Genomic DNA, 18200 nt, shown 5'->3' with positions numbered 1-18200 from the left:
GTGTCACACACACTCCTGGCTCAGGGTGACAACCCTCTGCTGTGGGCTCCTCGTCAAACAAAAGCAGCTGAAGAAAACAAAACCCCACACAGAGGAATGTTTTAAAGAGCAATTTCTCCCTCCCCTTTTTTCCCCCCCTCCTTCGGTAATGATGGGCGTATAAAATAATATATGGTAGTTGTTCCTGCTGAGCCTTTCAGGGCACGATGCGTGGGCATGCATGGAAAGCAGCCCCAGCTCAGGGCACAGCTGCACGTTGCCCCACACTGGGGGGATCAGGCTCATGATGTGGGGAAATTCCTGCCCTAAATGGCAAAGTTGAGGTCTGCTGGGGGGCCAGAGCCATTGTGCCCCAGCCCCAGAGCACACAGGAGCTGTGTCTGCAAAGATGTGGCCGAGCTTTCATGCCCTGACAAGCTACTCAGCCATGGAAGTGATGTATGTGCTGTGTGGGGAGTGATGAGCATCAGTGTGCAAAGTGAGACCCTTCCCAAAGAGCCCACCCCAAACCCACCCTGCACGCTGTGTTCGGCCATATCAGCCAGTGGGAAGGGGCTGGGGAGGTACAGGTTGCTGTAGAGATGTTACTTCACATGTCAGCATCAGCAGAAAACTTGTGCTGGTGGAACAGCCGAAATGCTGGGTGAACAAAACAGAGCTCCATTACAAGGCAGCTTTTTTTCCTCCTCTTTTCTTTTCTTCTCTTTTAGCCAAGTGTTGTTTCATGCTTTAATTGCGATTTTCAAGAAGTATATGAGCATGACAACTTATATAAGGGCCGGCCAAGTTACTACACCACTTCTAGTATCTGTGCCTAAAACAGATTTCACAGGGGTATAGGAAGGGGTGGTACAGAGTTTGGGTCCCTGCTCATATGGCTGGATGCAAGGAGACTCCCTAGGTGTCAGGAAGGGGTAAATATCACTGCTCTGTACTGTATTAGGAATGGGAAGGACAGACAACCTTTGCAACACCTGCATGTAGGAAACCTCCTGCTCCTATTCTTTGGCTGGGTTGAACTTCAGAATCCTTCCACCAACATCAAGGAATGAGCTAACCCAGCTGATCCAGCCCAGCAGAAGGCAGCCCCATCAGCCCCCAGAGGCTGTGAGCACGGAGACCTCCCCAAATCAAAACACCGAGCATGATGCAATTAAATATGTTACACATTACGATCTTCCTCCCTTAGAAATAACAGAAACTGCCAAAGCGAAGTATTCTGCTCCTCCTGCCTTCCCTGCTCATGCAGAAGGTCCCTTTGGGCTTCACGGACATTTTGGACTCACAAAAAGCTGCAGAACAGGGGCCCCATGGCACCGTGTAATAAATCTTAGAAGTTAACAGCCAGAACTGTGCCAAATGTGATGGGTTTTGCTTTGTGTAGGATCAGGAAAATAATGCATGCTGGCTCGCTAAGTCGGGCCTGGTGCACCAAGGCCAATGCTCTGCTGCTGCTGCTAATGGATGCATGTTTTTATCTCAAGAGTTGGAGACCTGTGATGTGGGAGGCCAAGGCCTGAGGCTGTCTGAAATCTCCCTCTGTTCTTGAAGGGAAATGCTGGTTGTACCCTAAATCTAGCACTGAAGCCTTGCTTGGATTGGCACCGCAGCAAGGCATGGCCTGAGCTCTGAGCAGAGGCACCTCGCAGCTGTGTGCTGCAAGGGGGAGCATCACAATGGGAGAAGGAACGCTGTGCAATGAGGGGGACTTGATTTCAACACAAGGAGACCTGCCCAGGGAAGGCATTTCTGACCAGAGGCATCTCTTTAAACGGAGCCTGGAAAAGAAATAATGAGATTTTATGGATTAAAGGTGAAACTAGCCAGATAAACACTGCAAAGGTTGGAAAACCAACCTCTGACACAACAGCTGCAAGGAAGCCCAGGGCTCTCCATACCTTGCTGTGCACTCCAGGCTGCAGCTCTGTGTTGGATGCTGTGGTCCTGGGGCAGCTCAGCACCCCTGCTCTGTGATCACAGCACCCGGAGGTCTGCGAATCTATTCACCGAACCTCATTACTACGTAATAACTTTTGTTATTTTAGAACAAACCTTCTATCTGCTTAATCCGCTTTGTTACAGAGCTGCCCATCCTTGCCTTGAACAGGAATTAACTTCTAAGGGAATTAAAAGGAGGAGGCGACTGCTGAAGGGGTCCTTAGGGGTATATCTCTATAACTGCTGGCTGCCCCCCTCCCTCCCTTCCCCTCCATGTGTGGCATCCTTCCCCACTGCTTTCTGTCCTTTTCTGCTTGCCAGGCATTGATTTGTTCCCGTGTTGTTCTAATGGAGCTTGAAATCAACATGACTTTGTTGCCGGTTGTTGTCATTGTTGTTCACATCTTTGTTTGGGGTTCGGCATCCTCGTCGAGGCCGGGGCAGAGCAGGAGCTGCCATTTGCAGCCTAAATACCTCCTTAGCAAAAGATCCACAAAGGCAGCATCTGTGTCCACAAAATAAGGGCTGACACAATGAGCAGCAAAGCAGTGCCTCCCTCCTCCCGTGCGGCAGCCCTTGTGCTGCTGCTGAATCCCCTCGTTTATCGACGTGTCCAGAACAAGCTCCTTCTTTCATCGGGCCCCATGAAAACGCAATGTATCACTTCGGATCCGCACGCAAAGATAGTGTATCAATGAGCGCACGCTGAGATCCCACGCGATCGATGTGTGAGGTGTAAGAATGGCTAAACAGGCGGATGAAATTCATACAGCCACAACTCCCGGCTGCTTGAAGACCTCGGGGTGAAACCATCCCCTTCCCCGGGGCTCCTCAGAACAAAAGACGGCAGCCGGAGGGAGGGAAGGAGAAGCGAGGAGGGGGAAGATGCTGGGTGCCCTGCTGACAACACGGGGCTCCAGCGGACAGACCCGGCGGGGCTCAGGCACTAAACGAGGAGCAGGCAAAGAGTTAACGCAGCGCCCTGCCTCCTCCGAGCACTGACATCACGGGGAGGGGGAGAACGCCGCCGCCACCGCCCCGCCCGGGAGGAGTGTGTGCGTGTGTGTGTGTGTGTGTGTGCGATCGGGCGGCGGTGCCCTGCAACCCGGGCAGCCCCCCGCCCCGCGGCCGGCCCCGCGACCCCCGCCCGGCCATGGAGCTCCTCGATCGGCCCTTCTCTTTCTCATCCGCCGCTTGAGCTCCTCCGCCGCCGCTCTACCCGGAGCCCCGGGAAGCGGAGGGCGGGCGGCGGGCGGGGGCTGCCGAGCCCCACCGCTGGAACCACGGCACCGCCGCGCTGCGCTCGGCGGCAGCAGCAGCAGCAGCAGCAACCCGAGGAGGGCTCTCTTTATTTGTTTTGCCCCCTCCCCACCCCCAGCACTTTGCTTTTTCCTTCTTATTTTTTGCCCCTTTCTCTCTACCGGAGGAAGGCATCGCGCTGCCCAGCAGCCCAAAGGGGCCCCACCGACCCCCGGGGACCCCGCGGATGTGCGAAGCTCTCCTCCGGCCGCCCTTCCTCCAGCCTCTGGCCGCACCGCCTCTTTATCCTCCTGCGCCTTTATTTTTAAGGTTTTTAAGCAAACCTGAGCGGCATCACCAGGGGCGGGGAGGGTGGGGGGCTCAGCCACGCTGCCACACCGTCCCTCGCCTATTTCTTCGAAGGAACTCTCATGGCTTCACAGCTGCAGACAAGTTGCCGTGCATCTTGGTGGACTATCGGAGTTTGCATCCTGGCGGCCGCGCTCTTTCCAGGTGAGTCGCTGCCGGCCGGCCCTCCCCTCTCCCCTCTCCCCTCCTCTTCCTCCCCCCCACCACGCCGGGATTGCGGGGCTCGGGGCGGCCCCCGAGGGCGGGGGGGGGGGGGTAGGATGGGGTCTGCTTTTTGGGGTCGGCTTTTTGGGGTGCGCCTCTGGAGCAGGTGTGGAAGCATCTGCCTGAGGGTGGGAGAAAGCCGGGGACCGGTTTCATCCCGGAGAGGAACAAGACGATCGTTTGTTTTGGAAGCAGCTGCAGGCAGTGGGCTCCGGAGTGTTGGGAGCTGAGGCGGTTTGTTTGCTCTTTGGATCGAGCAGCGTCTAGCGAGGCACAGCAGGCAGCCTTCCCGGGAAGGGACCCGGTGAACACAGATGTTTCGGAAGGAGAGAAGGAGGTTTCAGCTGGCCCTGAAGAAATCTCCCCCCCCCCTACTCAACACACACACACTTCCCACGGGCTCTTTGCAAAGGGAGGAAGGGGGGGGGGTTGTTGGACTGCTGCCGCGTTTCAAACCTTCCTTTCGTTGCTTTTGTACTTGATTCTGCTTCCTCGAAAAGGAGCAGATGGGCAAAGATGGGGATCTGCAGCTCCCCGGCTCGCTGGAGCCCTCCCGGCTGTGTGTCCCCATCGGGGCTCGGCTCTGCCCCGAGCTATGGCACAGCTGTTGGCATCGGACGGGTGACCCACTTCGTGAAGTGCCCTGGGGTGGGTTGGGGAGAGGGTGCTCTTCTTCCTCTCCGGCGCCGAAGGGGTTAACTCCAGTCGGGAGGGCTGTCCGAGGCGTTCATACGGAAGGGTGACCAGCAGACTGGATTAAACAGCGCTGGTGAATGAACTAAGAAAGGAAAACTAAAGCTTTGCTTGCCTTTACGGGGCAGGGCTGGAGGTGACCGGGTCGGGAATGGTGGCGGCGGCCACATGTGCCACCCATGGGTGGTGATAAGGGACATTGAGTGCCTGCATGAGCCGGACGGCAGGACACGAGTGAGGGCAGGGTGGAATTGGAGCCCCTACCTCCTCAATTCGGGCTGGGGCAGCTTGTTGGATGAGCAGCTGGAATGGCTGCGCTGTGGGTTGGGAGGGCTGAGATAAAGGGCTGGCCGGGAGCGAACGGCATGGCCCGGGGTCCCTTGGTGCTTGCAAAGCCGGAGATTGAATCACACAGCACGTGGGAAATGGGCAGTGCATGGAGGCTGCACGGTGCAAGCAAAGTGTGTGTGTGGGGGGGGAAATAGAGGTGAGGTGGGGGCTGGTCAAGAAACCAGGAAGAGTTTGCGAGAGAGGAAAGGTTAACAGTGAAGGGAATCCAGGTCTGGGTCTGCCTCCCTATTCCCAGGACAAAGGGATCGGCTGTGCGTTGCAAAAAGAGGCGGTGGAAGGGACAGCCTGGGGCTCCCTGTGCTCCCAGGCTCGGCTCTGCTCGTGGCAATGAGGCTTCCAGCTTCCCATACAGCTCTTCTCCTGGGTAGGAGCCTCCCTGCAGCCCTGTGTGATGCTCTGGGGGTGCAGCGCTGTTGCTCAGGATAACACAGAAGGGTTTCATCCTCCTCCAGCCCCTCTGAGAATACACAGGCAGTGATGGAGGGCGTTTCACCTTGTCCTGTCCCAGGAGACTCCTTTTCCCTGCCAATTCTACTCCATTCTGGCTGCTGTGCTGTTAGTGGTCAGTCTCCTCTCCTGCTGCTCTGCAGTAGCCCCATAGTTTGTCTTGCACTGTCCCACTGGGTAAAGGCAGCAGAGCATCCAGCAGCGGCTTGCCATGCATAGGGGACAGGCAACACTGCACGATCATCCTGACCCCACCAATGACCACTGAGTGCCCCACATCCTGTGTGGGTGATGCTTTGGGCTGAGCTGCTGTCACAGTGGATGCAGCACCTCTGCAGGAATGGCTGCTGCTCTGTTACGTATTGAATTCATTTATCTGTTCCATTCATCCGTAGGCTTATTTGTGCCATGGGTGCACCTAGAGCTGCACCACGGGCTCACAAGGGTGTGAGTGCTGTGCTGAGGCAGGTCGTTCCCAAAGAAGCTGAGGGTGTATATAGCAGAAGCTGGAAGGTATATGTATATATATGTAATATACCATGCTTCGTGTGCAGATGCCTGAGGGGGGAACTGAGGATTCTCTGTTATAAGTGAATTAGAAGCTGTGGATTCTTTATTTTCTTTCTTTTTGGTACGTGGCAGCTGATAGGAGGAAGGCAGGAGGCACTGCCTGTTTCCTGGCAAGCCCTTAGTGGCCCATCTAATCAGTGCCATTTCATTCGGTTCCCATCCATGTACACTACCTCCACCTTCCGACAATGTTAGCTTTCCTTCTGATAAGGAAATAAAAGTTCCCCGCTGTAAAACCCGTAACGAGGCCCTTACTGTGTCTTTAACGCCATCAACTCAATCAGCTGGAACGGATTGAGTGCAAGGTTCCATGCAAACCCGCTGCCAATTGGGTGCCAACTGAAGGCTGTGAGCATGAATGGGGGCTGCTGGCAAGGCAGAAACCCCTTCCCCAACTGCTTCCCTCTGCACAGGGATAAATTGCCGTCTGCTGTCCCGAAGCCACCTCTTGGGTTTCTCGACTTTCATTGCAAAGTGCTTTGGGATCTTCAGCAGGGAGAGGTGCTTGTAAGCAGTGTTGGCTGCAGCAGCAGGGAGGGCTGCTTTGTGGGGAGCATCACTGCATGTCACTGCAGGATCTGGTTCAGCTTGTGCCCTGCAAAGCTGCTTTCACATCCCAGAGCAGCTTACAGAAGGCAAAAAGTTGCCCATGTTTTGCTCAGTCTTTGAGTTGTTGGTTGGTACTTTTTCTTTGCCCTACCTGAAGCTCAGAACCAGCGACGTCAGGCTATTTCAGGAAGCAAAATGTGTCCTTTGCTGCTGTTTTCTCATTAAACTTCACTCACTGCCACAGAACCAACCTGTCGGGTTCTAATCTGGCCTGAAGTGTGAGCTCGTGGCTGTGTCAGCATGGGCGAGGTGACAGGAGCACGCTGAGCTCAAAGCTGTGGTGATGCTCCTTGCGGAGCTCCCAGCTCCGAGCACACACAGCCCTGTTTGCAAAGGGACATGGTGGAGGAGCATTAGCAACGAGCTGGTGGCTGACGAGCCTCCAATAGTGGCAGAGCCCAACGCATCTCTGAGCTGCAGCTGAGTTTGCAGGGAGGCTCCTGCAGGATCCTTTGGGCACTGTGCACAGCTGGGCTGAATCACAGAGGGAACCAGAAGAGCCGGTTGATGTGAGCTGCTTTCCCCTGTGCCCTCTGCTCTGGATGCTATGGCTGAGGACAGCCTGTTCCCACCAGCAGCACCACAGCAAAGATGGGGACAGCATCAGCCTTTAGGGAAGAGTGTGAGCACTGCAAAGATGAGCTGCTGAGCCTTTACGTGGATGGCCAAAGTCCTCAGGAGCTCTGAGAAAAGGTTTGAGTCTTGCAACATCGTTGCTTAAGGTTGTGGTGGCTCTTGCTCAGGCTTTTTCCCAGGCTAGATAGCACGGTGCAAAGTGCAGAAATCAATGAGAGGGGGACAAAGGTACTCCAATCTCAGCACCCCATAGAGATGTTGTGTTCTTAATTCCATCAGATGAAATCAGGGCAGCTGCGATGCAGGGTGAGCTGCTGCTGCTGGAGCTGGGACCCAGTTTGCACTTGAGACACCTCCAGTATTAATTACCAGAACTCAGCCATCCCAGCACAGTGAATTCAGGCTCCCAAGCCCAGGTGAATGATATTTAACTAAAGCACAAACCCTCTCCTGCTCCCTCCCTTTGTTTTCCTCCTGGTTGCTGTTGCAGTGCAGATATCCTCTTGGCCTTTCGGTTTTCACTGCTTCTCCCAGGGAAGGTTCAGCCCAGGTGAGGAATGTGCTGCACACAGATGTACCCTTGCAGCCTGTTTTGTTCATTGCAGGGTAGAAACTCCTGTCCAAGCTGCTCAAATGGAGAGTTCTGACCCTTTGTGCTCTCTGGGTTAAAGTCTGCATTCCCACCTTTGGAGCCGTCATGCGCTTACAAAAGTGATAAAGAAAGACACCGTGTAGCACTGAGGGTTCCCATGTACCTTTCTGACTGCAGGAGACAGCAAAGTGACTCCGTCTGCTCCCAGCCATGCAGGAACATTACAGGACCCACAAATCACATCCCTGCCTCCAAGCAGCGGCAGGTACCAGATGGGCCACCTGGCTGTGAGACAGAAGGTGCTCCCAAGCCTGGTTAGTCACAAGCTCTGCCTCCATCTCCCTTCTCAGCATTCTCTCTACCTGGGAAAACTCCATTGTCAGACAGATCCCTGCTCTGTTTTTCTTTTCCCATGGAAGATCCATTCCTCCCCCTGTGCTGCTGTGGGGCATCCGGAGGCAGAGCCAGGCGTGACAGCAGGGCCATGCAGCTGGATGCTCTGGGGACAGGCGAGCACAGCACGGGGCACAAAGACTCATCTGTGTGAGGCTGGCACCCAACACCCCATGGCCACCTGAGAGCAAAACCAGCCTTGTTCCTGGGCCTGGCAGCAGAGGGGATGTGGCCACAGCATATAGTGCCCCTCTGGACCACGAGGTGTGCTGGGTGAGATGGGTTTGCTGACCCTAAGAGACATATCCCCAGCTGAGCACCTGTGTTTGAGGGCCTTCCTGCCCTGGAGGAAGTGTTAAGGATGAGTAATCAAAGGCAGTTTAGGGGCTGTATAAATGCACAGAGGAAAAAGATCTCTGCTGCTCCAAGGAGGTCGGAGCACACAGGATGCCCTCGCGTTGCCTATGTCACCCTACCCAGTTAGCCAAGGCGTGTGTCATTTGAGAAGCAGTGTTGTTTTAAGGACTGGAACAGAAGGCAGCAGCCAGAGTTTGGCTTTGTACAGCAGGGACAGCAGCAGGAGCTGCTCATTGCTGGGGCTGCTCATGTTCTTCCCTTTATCAGCGCCGAGCTGCAGAATGGGGCATCTTCAGCAAGCAGGGGAGAGCTGAGGCTGTGCCCATGTATGGTCATTAGGGATCAGGGATATGTCGCATAGCAGCATCCCTGCCATCTTATAATTCACATCAGCTGCTTGTTTCCATGGGACCCCAGACCCCTCTTGGCTATGTTGGCTGGGTGCTGGCAGGCTGAGCGCTGCACCCCATCCTTTGCCTTCATCCTTCTCCACCCCGAGTCCTTCTGGGAGTTGGCCTACAAGAGAATGATGGTGGTTAAGAATGAATCCTCCAGGGCTGATATTTCCAGTTATCACTCTATAGAAAGAATATTCCTTCTCTCTTCGCATGGCAGGAACAGACTTTCAGAACCGTATCCTGCTTTTTAAATACTCTTTTTGCCTGTGGTGTAAATACTAAAAATGTGGGGTTATGTTGGGCTTTTTTTTCCCTCTCTCTTCCCTTTCTGCTGGAGTTTAAATATATCGCTAGCCTGGGGAGGTGCATCTCTCAGTGAGATTTATAACGGCTGCTCTCAAGTGATGTGGAAAATGAGCCTCCCTCTGCCCCATCCTTCCTGGCACCTTCCAAGAATTTATTTCCTTTATTTGCCTGAGCCTAAGAATACTTAAAGGCTGCATCTCCGCCCAAGCACTCTAATTATTTAAGTTTTGTTTATGGCCAGCCTCTAGAGAGGCGAGTAGGTCCGATCTCTGCCTCCTTGGGTAGTTCAGCCCTGCATTAGTGCTTTGTTGTAATGATCAACAAATCACAGGTCCATCACGGCTGTGCCTCAGCCTGGCTCTGTGAATTGGCTTGAGCTTACAGGGCAGGCTGGGCTGTGCACAGGAGGCAGGGAGATACAATAAGGTGTGGGATGGGGCTGAGACCTTGGGATGCAGCAGGACAGGAGGAGGACCTGTGTGTAGCAGAGTATCTTGGGAACCAGCCTAGGAGATGAGCTGTAGCAGCAGGTTTTGCTTCATAACCTGTGCGATGGGATGTGCTGCAAACCTGCGGTGTGGAGTGAGTTTGTCAGGACTCAGCTTCATCTCCTAGTGATATAAGTCAGCTGGGAAGGGTGAGGATGGAGAGAGGGAAGGAAGGAGGAAGGAGTTCCCTTCTTGTAGCTCCTCAAGGTCAGCTCTAGGCACACTCTGTGCAGATGCTGTCTCAGCTCTACCCTCTCTGTGGCTGAGGGGGTGGACTCCGATTCGCAGCTTGGCTACTATTGATCTGAGGCCTTTCACTGGTTCTATATTCGCTTCTGAAACATAAAGCTAAAAGCATCCTTTTTAGCTCTCTGTCTGTTCTGTGCTCTCGGTGTCCCGGTGCCTGCAGAGCACCTCTCACATGGGGAAGCAGGAGGATGTGCAGCCACAACGCTGGCGTGAATCAGCTTTTACTTCAAGGGAAAGCTTGGCCTGGAGGTGATGGCAAAGGCAGGCTGCACTCCGAAGGGCTGCCAGCACTTCTTGGCTTTGCCACACGCTCCCTGGAATACCCTTGGCCAGCTCCCTTCACCTCCACGTGCCTTTCCTCTCTGCTCTGCTCACATTGCCACCCATCTGTATGTACCTTGGTCTGTTGGCTTCCCTGCCTGGTTTCTGCTCATTTGGTATTTGGGTCACTTCTGGTTTGCAGTCATTATCTGGTGAGGGGGGTGAAGGCAGGTGAAGGGTGTTTGCTGGGAATCCATGCTGTAAAAAGGAAGGGTGGGTGGCTCTTGGTGCATCCCCCCCCTGCCCTAGCACAGCACTGGGTGTTATTATAGCAGCCAGCCAGGATGGAGAGAGAGATGGTGGGTGTAAAGTTCAATAATTGTTAATTATTACCCACAGTTCCCACGAGACTTTCTGGCTTTAAAATAAAAACCCAAACCCACACAAAACAATGGAACTTCTCTTTTGCAAAGGTGTTTTGTGGCACATTTGTCACTGTCCTGGCCACGCTGAGTTCCTATCTCGCTGCCTCCGTTCTGCCTCCAATGGGATTAATAAAGAGCTGCTGGAGAGCATCTTATCTCGGGCTGAATAATGTTTGTAATGCAGGGAGGGGAGGCAGCTTTGATCCGGGAAATAAAATAGGGAAAAAAAAGAGAAGGGCCATTGGGGTGGGGGGTGCGGGCGGGCAGGGCTGTGCGTGGGAAGCTGGCACAGCTGAGCTGCACCCAACCTGTTCTGCAGAGCTGTGGGTTAGGGCTTGCCGGGCTGGGGAAGAAAGGGTTGGAGTAGCTCCAGGGCTGCTGGGGGCTGTGTGCTTCCCTCTGACAGGGGGGGTTCTGGCTGTGGGAGGCTGTTCTTAAGGGTTGGTGGTGGAGGAGCACAAAGAGTTGGGCTTGGGAGCTGCTGGTCGCTTCTCAGCTGGGGGAAAGCATCACCTGGAGCATCACTGAGCTACAGCCTTCCAAGGGGTCTGGACCCAAAATGAGCTGAAAACAAAACCAAACCAAACAAAACACAATAATGAGGGATGCTGCGGGCATCCAGCAAACCGAGCTGCAGATCCACCCCCTGCTCTTCCCCCCCACCCCCTCCTCCTGCTCCCAGCCACAGCCGCATCCCGGCTGGCAGCAGCGGTTGCCCGCAGGCAGGGCCACACCTGGGAGGCAGGAGGGGCCCGGCTCTTCTCACGGGTGTGGGCTGGGAGCCGGTTGAGCCGGGCTGGGCCCCCCCCTGAGGCCAGGATCCTTGTCAGCCTGAGCCAGGGCCATAGGAACAGAGAGCAGGGGGAGTGGGCTCAGCCCTGAGCATCCCCCAAGCAAAAGATGGATGCTATCTCAGGAGTAGTGGGGACCTTTGTCATGGTCTGTTTGTCTGTTCCAAAGCCCCATGTGGACAATTAATCCATGGAGAGATTAGCGCTGAGTTTGCTCTTCACCACCCCGCCTGCTCAGGATGAATCCATATGGAGGATGCTTTGCAACGCCTTGAAACGTGGGGTGATGTTTGGTGATGCTCTATGGGTTTGTAAGTACCTGAAGCTGGGGAAATCCAAGCCATGAACACTCAGTGGGTGCCACCCTACATCTGTGCCCTCCCCATCCTGCAGGGCCACAATGGGGTGACGCTGTGCAGACATCGTGCCGTGGCCAAAGGATGACATCCCTGTCCCCTGGGTGCTCACTCCCCATGCCGTGCTGCTCCCCCTCCATGGGGCTTCGGCCACCCAGCACCATCTGTTCATTTTCGGCCCACTGTCATGGCAACGGGGTGGCTTGAGACGAGCTGCAGCTGGGGGAACGCTGGGAAAGAAAGCACACAAGCAGGGAGAAGTCTTCCTTTTCCTGGGCAGAAATGAAAGGGAAGAGGGATGGGAACGGCCACACAATCTCAGAGGTCACCGAAGCTGAACCCATGGGATATGGGGTTGATTCTGACGTGTCGGTGCTCACGCTCAGCCCGGACGGTGGGAGCAAGATTTGGGGTTTGCTGCATTCGGGCCCCTCCTCTCCCCATGCAAAACTTGTGGTTGCATGGGAACATTCTGCAGGTGGGCAAGTGCAGGCTGGCATGGGTTGGGATGAGCTTCCCCACGGCCAGGGAGGCTCAGCCCAGCCCCCTGCTTTGCCTTTGAGGGTTGGGCTGTGGGGAGGGTCAATGCTCAAAGCACGATGCTCCTGGTCTGCCTCGCTAAGCCCAGGATAAAGGATGAGCCCAGAGAAAGGGGCTGGCTGCTGTTTGTGTATGGATGTGAGTCTGTGTATAATCCAGGTGGAAACGGCTTTTAAAAAGCAAACAGAAGAGGAAGCAACAAATTACTATCTGCTTGTAGACAGGAAGATCTGGGCTAACGTGTGACAGATGAAAATGCAGCCTGACAGATTGACAGACATGTTTTCGTGCTACTTTAGCATCCTTACAGAAACAGAAGATAATTCAGCTTGCACAGGAGCTCGTTAGGTCACCTACCTCCCCAATGAAGTGGATGGGTGTGCTCTGCCCTTCTTCCAAACCCAGCGCTGGTGCATATAAGCAGCAAACAGGAGCTGCAAGCGTAAGCCTGGGGCATTCAAGTGCCTGCAGGCTGCAAGTGGGTTCTCTGTCTTTTGCTGGCTGTGTTGCACCCAGGGCACGAGGAGGTGTCTGAGGTCAGAGCTGCTTGCAGACAGCCTCGGTGGGAAGCAGACAATCAGCCTTGCAGCCCTGGTGAGCACAGAACTGGCTTCAAATCACTTTTTCCCTCCTCTCAAAGCCCAGATCCAGGGCTGAATGTCACCTCACGACTTACCAGCGCTCATCCCAATTTCTATTTGCAATGTCCGTGCCCTTTTCCCACTGGCTCTGCCCTCCGTGCATTGGGGAATCAGCACATTCTGGGCTTGAAGTTTCTCCCAGATTTATGAGCTCGCTCTTCACCTTGAGGTTAAGGCTGCCTTGCCCCGAGACAGCTCTGAAACCCAGAACACCAATTGCTGACTCAAGCAAACACCATTGATCCTCCAGCAAGTCCAAATTCTTCCTTTTCTCTTTATTTTTAGGCCACGGGTTGTTGAGGTGCTGTTGTTGGCCTTACTGTGTTTCCCTTTTCCTGTGCAGACAAGAGGCCCAAAATATTCCAAGCAAGATCAATGTGGCTTTAAAAGAGCCCTTCGGTAGAGATGCTGCTTCCTTGCCAGAGACCAACAAAAAACCACCAAAAAAACACACCCCCACCTCTCAGTTTCCTCTCCCCTTGAAAAGCAATGCTCTTTAATTGGCTTTTAATCTGAGGAAGATGAGAGCTGTTTGCATTGAATTGGTAATAGGGGGATAATATCTTACCCTGAGTGATGGGTTATTTGATCTCGGCGCATCAGAAACCCGAGTGTATGTTTGTGAAATGGGGGGGGGGGAGGGATGGGGCTGGCTGGGGGCCCAACCAGGAGCACAGCTGCTTTCTTATTCCTAATCATAATTAGAAATAAGATGGGGAACAATCACCGTTTGTCCTGTTGCTCCAGGGCATCAAATGACACTAGGAAGCCTGGGGGAAAGCCTTCAAAGTTGGCACGGAGCATGAGAGGGGTGGTACCATTACCTAGCTGTTAATGGGACAAAGAGGAGTGCTGCAGCCTGGCTGGGTCACTGCAGATGGACTTGGGTTTGCAAGGAATGGGCAGTTTGGGGCTTGGGGCATTGGGCTGGGTTGCAAGGAATGGGCTGTCTTAGCCTGCAGCATTAGTTTGGCTTTGGTTCCCATTCATGTGTCTGTCCCCACTGCCACCACCCAGGGCTAAGCAAGGGCATCCACATGGACTTGTGCATCCATAAAGTCACTCTCAAGCCACTGCTGGTCCCACACTGGGCTTTGAAAAGGGGACGAAAGGCACATAAATCAGAGAGCCACCAAACTGATGCAGCGGGATCCAAAGAGGCGACTATTGACGTCAGCAGCCCACGGATGGGGCTGTCTGCAGCTCAGCCACGCGCTCCTGGAGAGCTGCACCCACAGTCAGGGCCCCGAGTGCTGAGCCCAATGAAACGTGTGCTGAAATGCCTCCTGGCTTCATGCTGACTCAGGCACACATGGGAAACTTGCTGGTGTGGACAACACCGCCCGTCGCCGGATAGGTTTGTTTGGTTTGCAGCTGCCTTTGGAGCAGTAAATAGCTGTGCATGTTGCTTGTGGTCTGAATGAAGCAGTTAATATTTAATCGGAGGCCTTTGGTTGGTTGGCAAAGCGTAAAAACCCACTATTGTTGTTTTTTAGGACCCAACAAGCTCAGGGCCAGTTTGTAATTAATTGGTTATTTTAAGATAGCAGCGTGCTGCTTAGTGACAGGCTTTCTAAACACCTCTTTTCCCAGCAAACCACCTTAAAAAACACCCAAGCATCTGAAGTGACTGGCACCCAGCAGGAGGAACAGTATTTATACAAGAGGTGCTATCCGCATTCACTCCTCCTTCTCAGGGTCTTATTGCAGGTCTGCACACACGGTTGGGTTCTGCTCTATGGCACCAAGGAGGGATATCATTCATGCAGCAGGGGCTGGCTTTGCTAGCAGGTCCTCCCTCTGGTTCTACTGGTACAGGGCATCCAGGCCCTTTGTTGCTGCCATCTCCCCATGGAGAGCTTTAATTCTGCCATCATCAACACCGGCACCTACACTTGGGCTCTATGGCTGGGCCATCTGGATGGCTGCTTTGCTTTCGGTCCACAAAAAGAGAGAACACCTTCTGTGCTCATCCAAAGTGAGCACTGCATCAGCAGAGCTCGCTCCCAGCCCTTCGCCCCCCTGCATTGCGCAGCCAAGGTTTCTCCCATGCGCAACGTTTCCTTGTTGACTGCGGGAATTTGGCAATCCTTGGGGATCTCCAGTTTATTTTGCAACACGAGGCCTTTGGATCATTATCCCTTGAGAACAAGCAGCGGGATGGCCAAAGCTTCGCCAGCTGGTGTTTTTGGTGTGTAGGAGGGCATGGTTTGTTTGCAAAGAGGGACCAAGCAGCAGCACGTCAGCTCCGTTTCCTGCTGATCAGAACATCACGCCTGCTAAAAAGCAGTGACTGGATGAGGTCAGGGAGTCCAGCCGTCCACCTCCAGGGGCCAGCGCCTTGTCAGGTCTTGTTGCTGATGGAGCAGGGCTCTGCGTGCTGAGCTGATGTTGGATGGTTGTGCAAAGGTGGGGCCTTTGCTTCTGCCCCACTGATATAGCACTGGTGCCAGTCAGCTGCCATGGGATACCAAAGGAGAAGCAGATGAGGTCCTTTCCATGCCCTGAAGGGCACATGGGATGGATTTCTTCCATCCTGCACCTTGCAGTGCCATATGGGATGCTGGGTGCAGGACGCATCCCATCCTACACAGCACGTGGGGATGCAGGAGGGGTTAATTCCGTGCCGGAGCATCCTTTGTTCGGGTCGGGCCACTGAGGGATGGGAGGGGAGAACTCAGGGAGCGAACAGCATAAAACTGCACACGTCCGCGCTTTACAATGCTGATTTTCAGTTCCAACAGCTGTTTCCATTTGGAACGAGCAGCACTCCGGCTCGGTGGAAGTCAATTAAAAATCAAACCGAGGGAGCAAGACCGGTGTAAGGAGCCCAGCGACGCTCCATCGGCCATAAAAGTTGTGTCCTTTCAAGCCTGGATTTTCACTTCCATTTGCCACAGGCGGTGGGATCTGATCGGAGAGCTTATTAGCATAGAAATGCTGTTGGTTGCTCTGCATTCCTGGCCCCGGTGCTTTGTTCCTGCTCACGGCGTGAGCCGCGATCAAACCTCCTCCCCTGCACCGCCTCATCCCCTGCACGGCTATGGGGTGCGGGGGGAGGGGGAGAGGATGGGGAGGAGAAGGGGGGATGGGGATGGAAGTGATGAGAACGGAGATATGAGGGGATGAGAATGGGGCTGGGATGGGGGAAGGGATGATGATGATGAAGATGGGAGCAGGGGTGAGGAGGGGGATGGGATGGTGGGTGGGGATGATAAAGATGATGAGGATGGGGGTAGGGACGCGGAGGGGGATGAGATGATGGAGATAGGGTTGAGATAGGGATGATGAGGGTGGGGATGCAGAGGGAGGTGGGGATGAAGATGATGAGGGTGGGGAGTCGGGATGAAGGTGATGAGCTGGTGGGGGTAGGGATGAGGGTGGGGCTGCGGGGGCTGCTGTGACACCGCTGACCGAGCCGGGGTGGGGGGAGGGTTGGTCCTGGTGCCCCCGCGGATTAGCCAGCAGACATCTGCAGGGAGAGGGGAAGGGGGCAGGGAAGAGCTGCTGCTGCCTTTTGTTGTTGCTTCCCTGCGGTATGTGGCCTGAATATAGGTCGCCTATTGCACAATGGGTCGTGGCCATCTTTAGGGGATTCGCCTCTGTTTTGCTGAAGCAACGAGGGGGGAAAGCTTTGGCTTAGTGCTGCAGCAGGTGGATGTGGTGGTCCCTTGGTGCACGGTTTGATCAGTAGTTTGGTTATTGATAAGACTTCTGCAATCAAATTGCTCTTCGTCCTGCTCCAACCACATGTTATGGGTGAGAAACCCCATGTCTTTCTGCCTCTGTTTTTGCCAACAAGACATTGCTAGCTGAGTGGGGAGGTACAGGATCATGCAGGGGATGTGCTAGGAGCAGACCCGATGGAGCACAGTAGGATCTCCAGGTTCCTCCCCTTCCTGCTCCTCTGCAGTCCTGGCTGGATGGGAAGCAGCTCAGCTCCTCGCAGCATCAAAATGGGGAGAGCAGATTCCTCCCATGCAACAAACACACAGCTGGGTTAGCACTGCTCCCTCTCACCTCCCTGCAGCCACATCCATAGGTCGGCATCATTTCCTAGAGATGCTCAGGAGCTTTTTGGGCTGCAAGATGGGCTTCCAGCTGCTGCAACCCTCACATTCCTTCATACCCACTCCTGGTAACGCGTGATTTAACAAGAGGATGGACAGAGTCCTGCAGTCCCCTGGGGTGCCAAAATGTGCTGATGAATCCCTTGGCTTCAGCCCCTGGCATTATCAATGAGAAAGCTGTTTATCCTCCATGCACAGCACCGTCCAAACTCTTGGTTCATTTCCTTCATCACCTTGAGTGCATCGAGGCCTGGGACTCTATTGAATAATCTATTTGAGCAGCGGTTCAAAGGTTTCACAGCATCTCGGCGAGGTTTTGTAGGCTGTGCCCATTAACTTCCCCGCAGCCCTCAACATCTTTTGCTCTGTTACTACATGATAGAAAACCAAAACGAAGGCAGCGGATTGAGATCAGTTTTCAAACAAGCTCTGTGTGCGCTGCAAGGGTCCTTGGGGCTGATCCTTCCTCAGCAGGCAGCAGCAAACAAAGGCATTCAGGCTCTTTGATGAGGAAGGGCTCTGGTGGTGCTTTTAGATGCCGGACATCTTCACAATCAGTGTTTATGCTGTGCAGACGTTTCACTGCAGGGTCAGTAGGGAAGAGGAGGGAGAAGGCACTTCTGCTACACTGAGCAGCTGCACAGAGAGCCCTGGGCTGTGCTCAGTGCAACACAGCCCCACTGACTGCATGCTCCAGCCTCAGCTCCCACAACCAGCAGGGGTTTGTTGCTCGGAACAAAGCTGTGCTGTAACACAAGTGGAAGTCAGCAAGCAGATGAGCTCTGTTTGCATCAGATTCTCCTGGCCCCGCTGTTAATGATGTTTACCAGCACCTCAAATTGCTGATATCTGGTTGCAGCAAGCAGAGGACAGTTTGAAATGTGATGGACTGGGTGCAGCAGGTGTTGCTGAGCACATCACCCAACATTGCACTTTAATTCCCAGCAGGGCTTTGGAGGAGCATTTTGATTCATTCAAAGCAGCCAGTGCATCCTGAGCCCCACTGCTGCTGGTCGAACCCACATTGGGAAGCACAAGGGCAAGGCAGGACATGAGGACCTGCTGCTGTTTGTAGATTTAGGGTGCTGTGCTCCAGCTGTCACACAGCCAAGCTCACATGATGGAGCCCCAGCACTGCTCCGCAGCTCCAGGAAGGTTTCTCATTTCTGGGTTGGGCTTCTCTTTTGGCTGCTTTATTTACAGGGGAATAAGTGACACAATCTTCTGCCTCAGGAGGGAGGAGAAGGGCTGATCCACATCTTTGCTGCTGCAATCAGCGTGGCCAGTTCCCAAGACTGGGAGCAGCATGGTGGGGTGTCAGATCCCGCTCTGCCTAC

The 18200-nt window shown here is 54.2% G+C and overlaps 1 protein-coding gene across 3 annotated transcripts in view; it reads left to right on the top strand.

Annotated features, from left to right (window-relative positions):
* The first annotated feature begins 2984 nt into the window (after positions 1-2984).
* The window catches only part of NECTIN1 (nectin cell adhesion molecule 1), a 68302-nt gene continuing 53086 nt past the window's right edge, over positions 2985-18200 (top strand). For all 3 annotated transcript variants that reach the window (XM_032449056.2, XM_032449057.2, XM_015884073.3), the window contains exon 1: positions 2985-3690. In XM_032449056.2, coding sequence (XP_032304947.1) covers positions 3609-3690 — 82 coding nt within the window. In that variant the 5' untranslated portion in view covers positions 2985-3608. The remainder of the gene's footprint in view (positions 3691-18200) is intronic.

The sequence above is a fragment of the Coturnix japonica genome, chromosome 34 (assembly GCF_054131305.1).
Source record: "Coturnix japonica strain WE chromosome 34, WE-NBRP24, whole genome shotgun sequence".
Taxonomy (NCBI): domain Eukaryota; kingdom Metazoa; phylum Chordata; class Aves; order Galliformes; family Phasianidae; genus Coturnix; species Coturnix japonica.
Note: the sequence above shows the minus strand (reverse complement) of the source record. Positions and strands in the feature narration are given on the sequence as shown.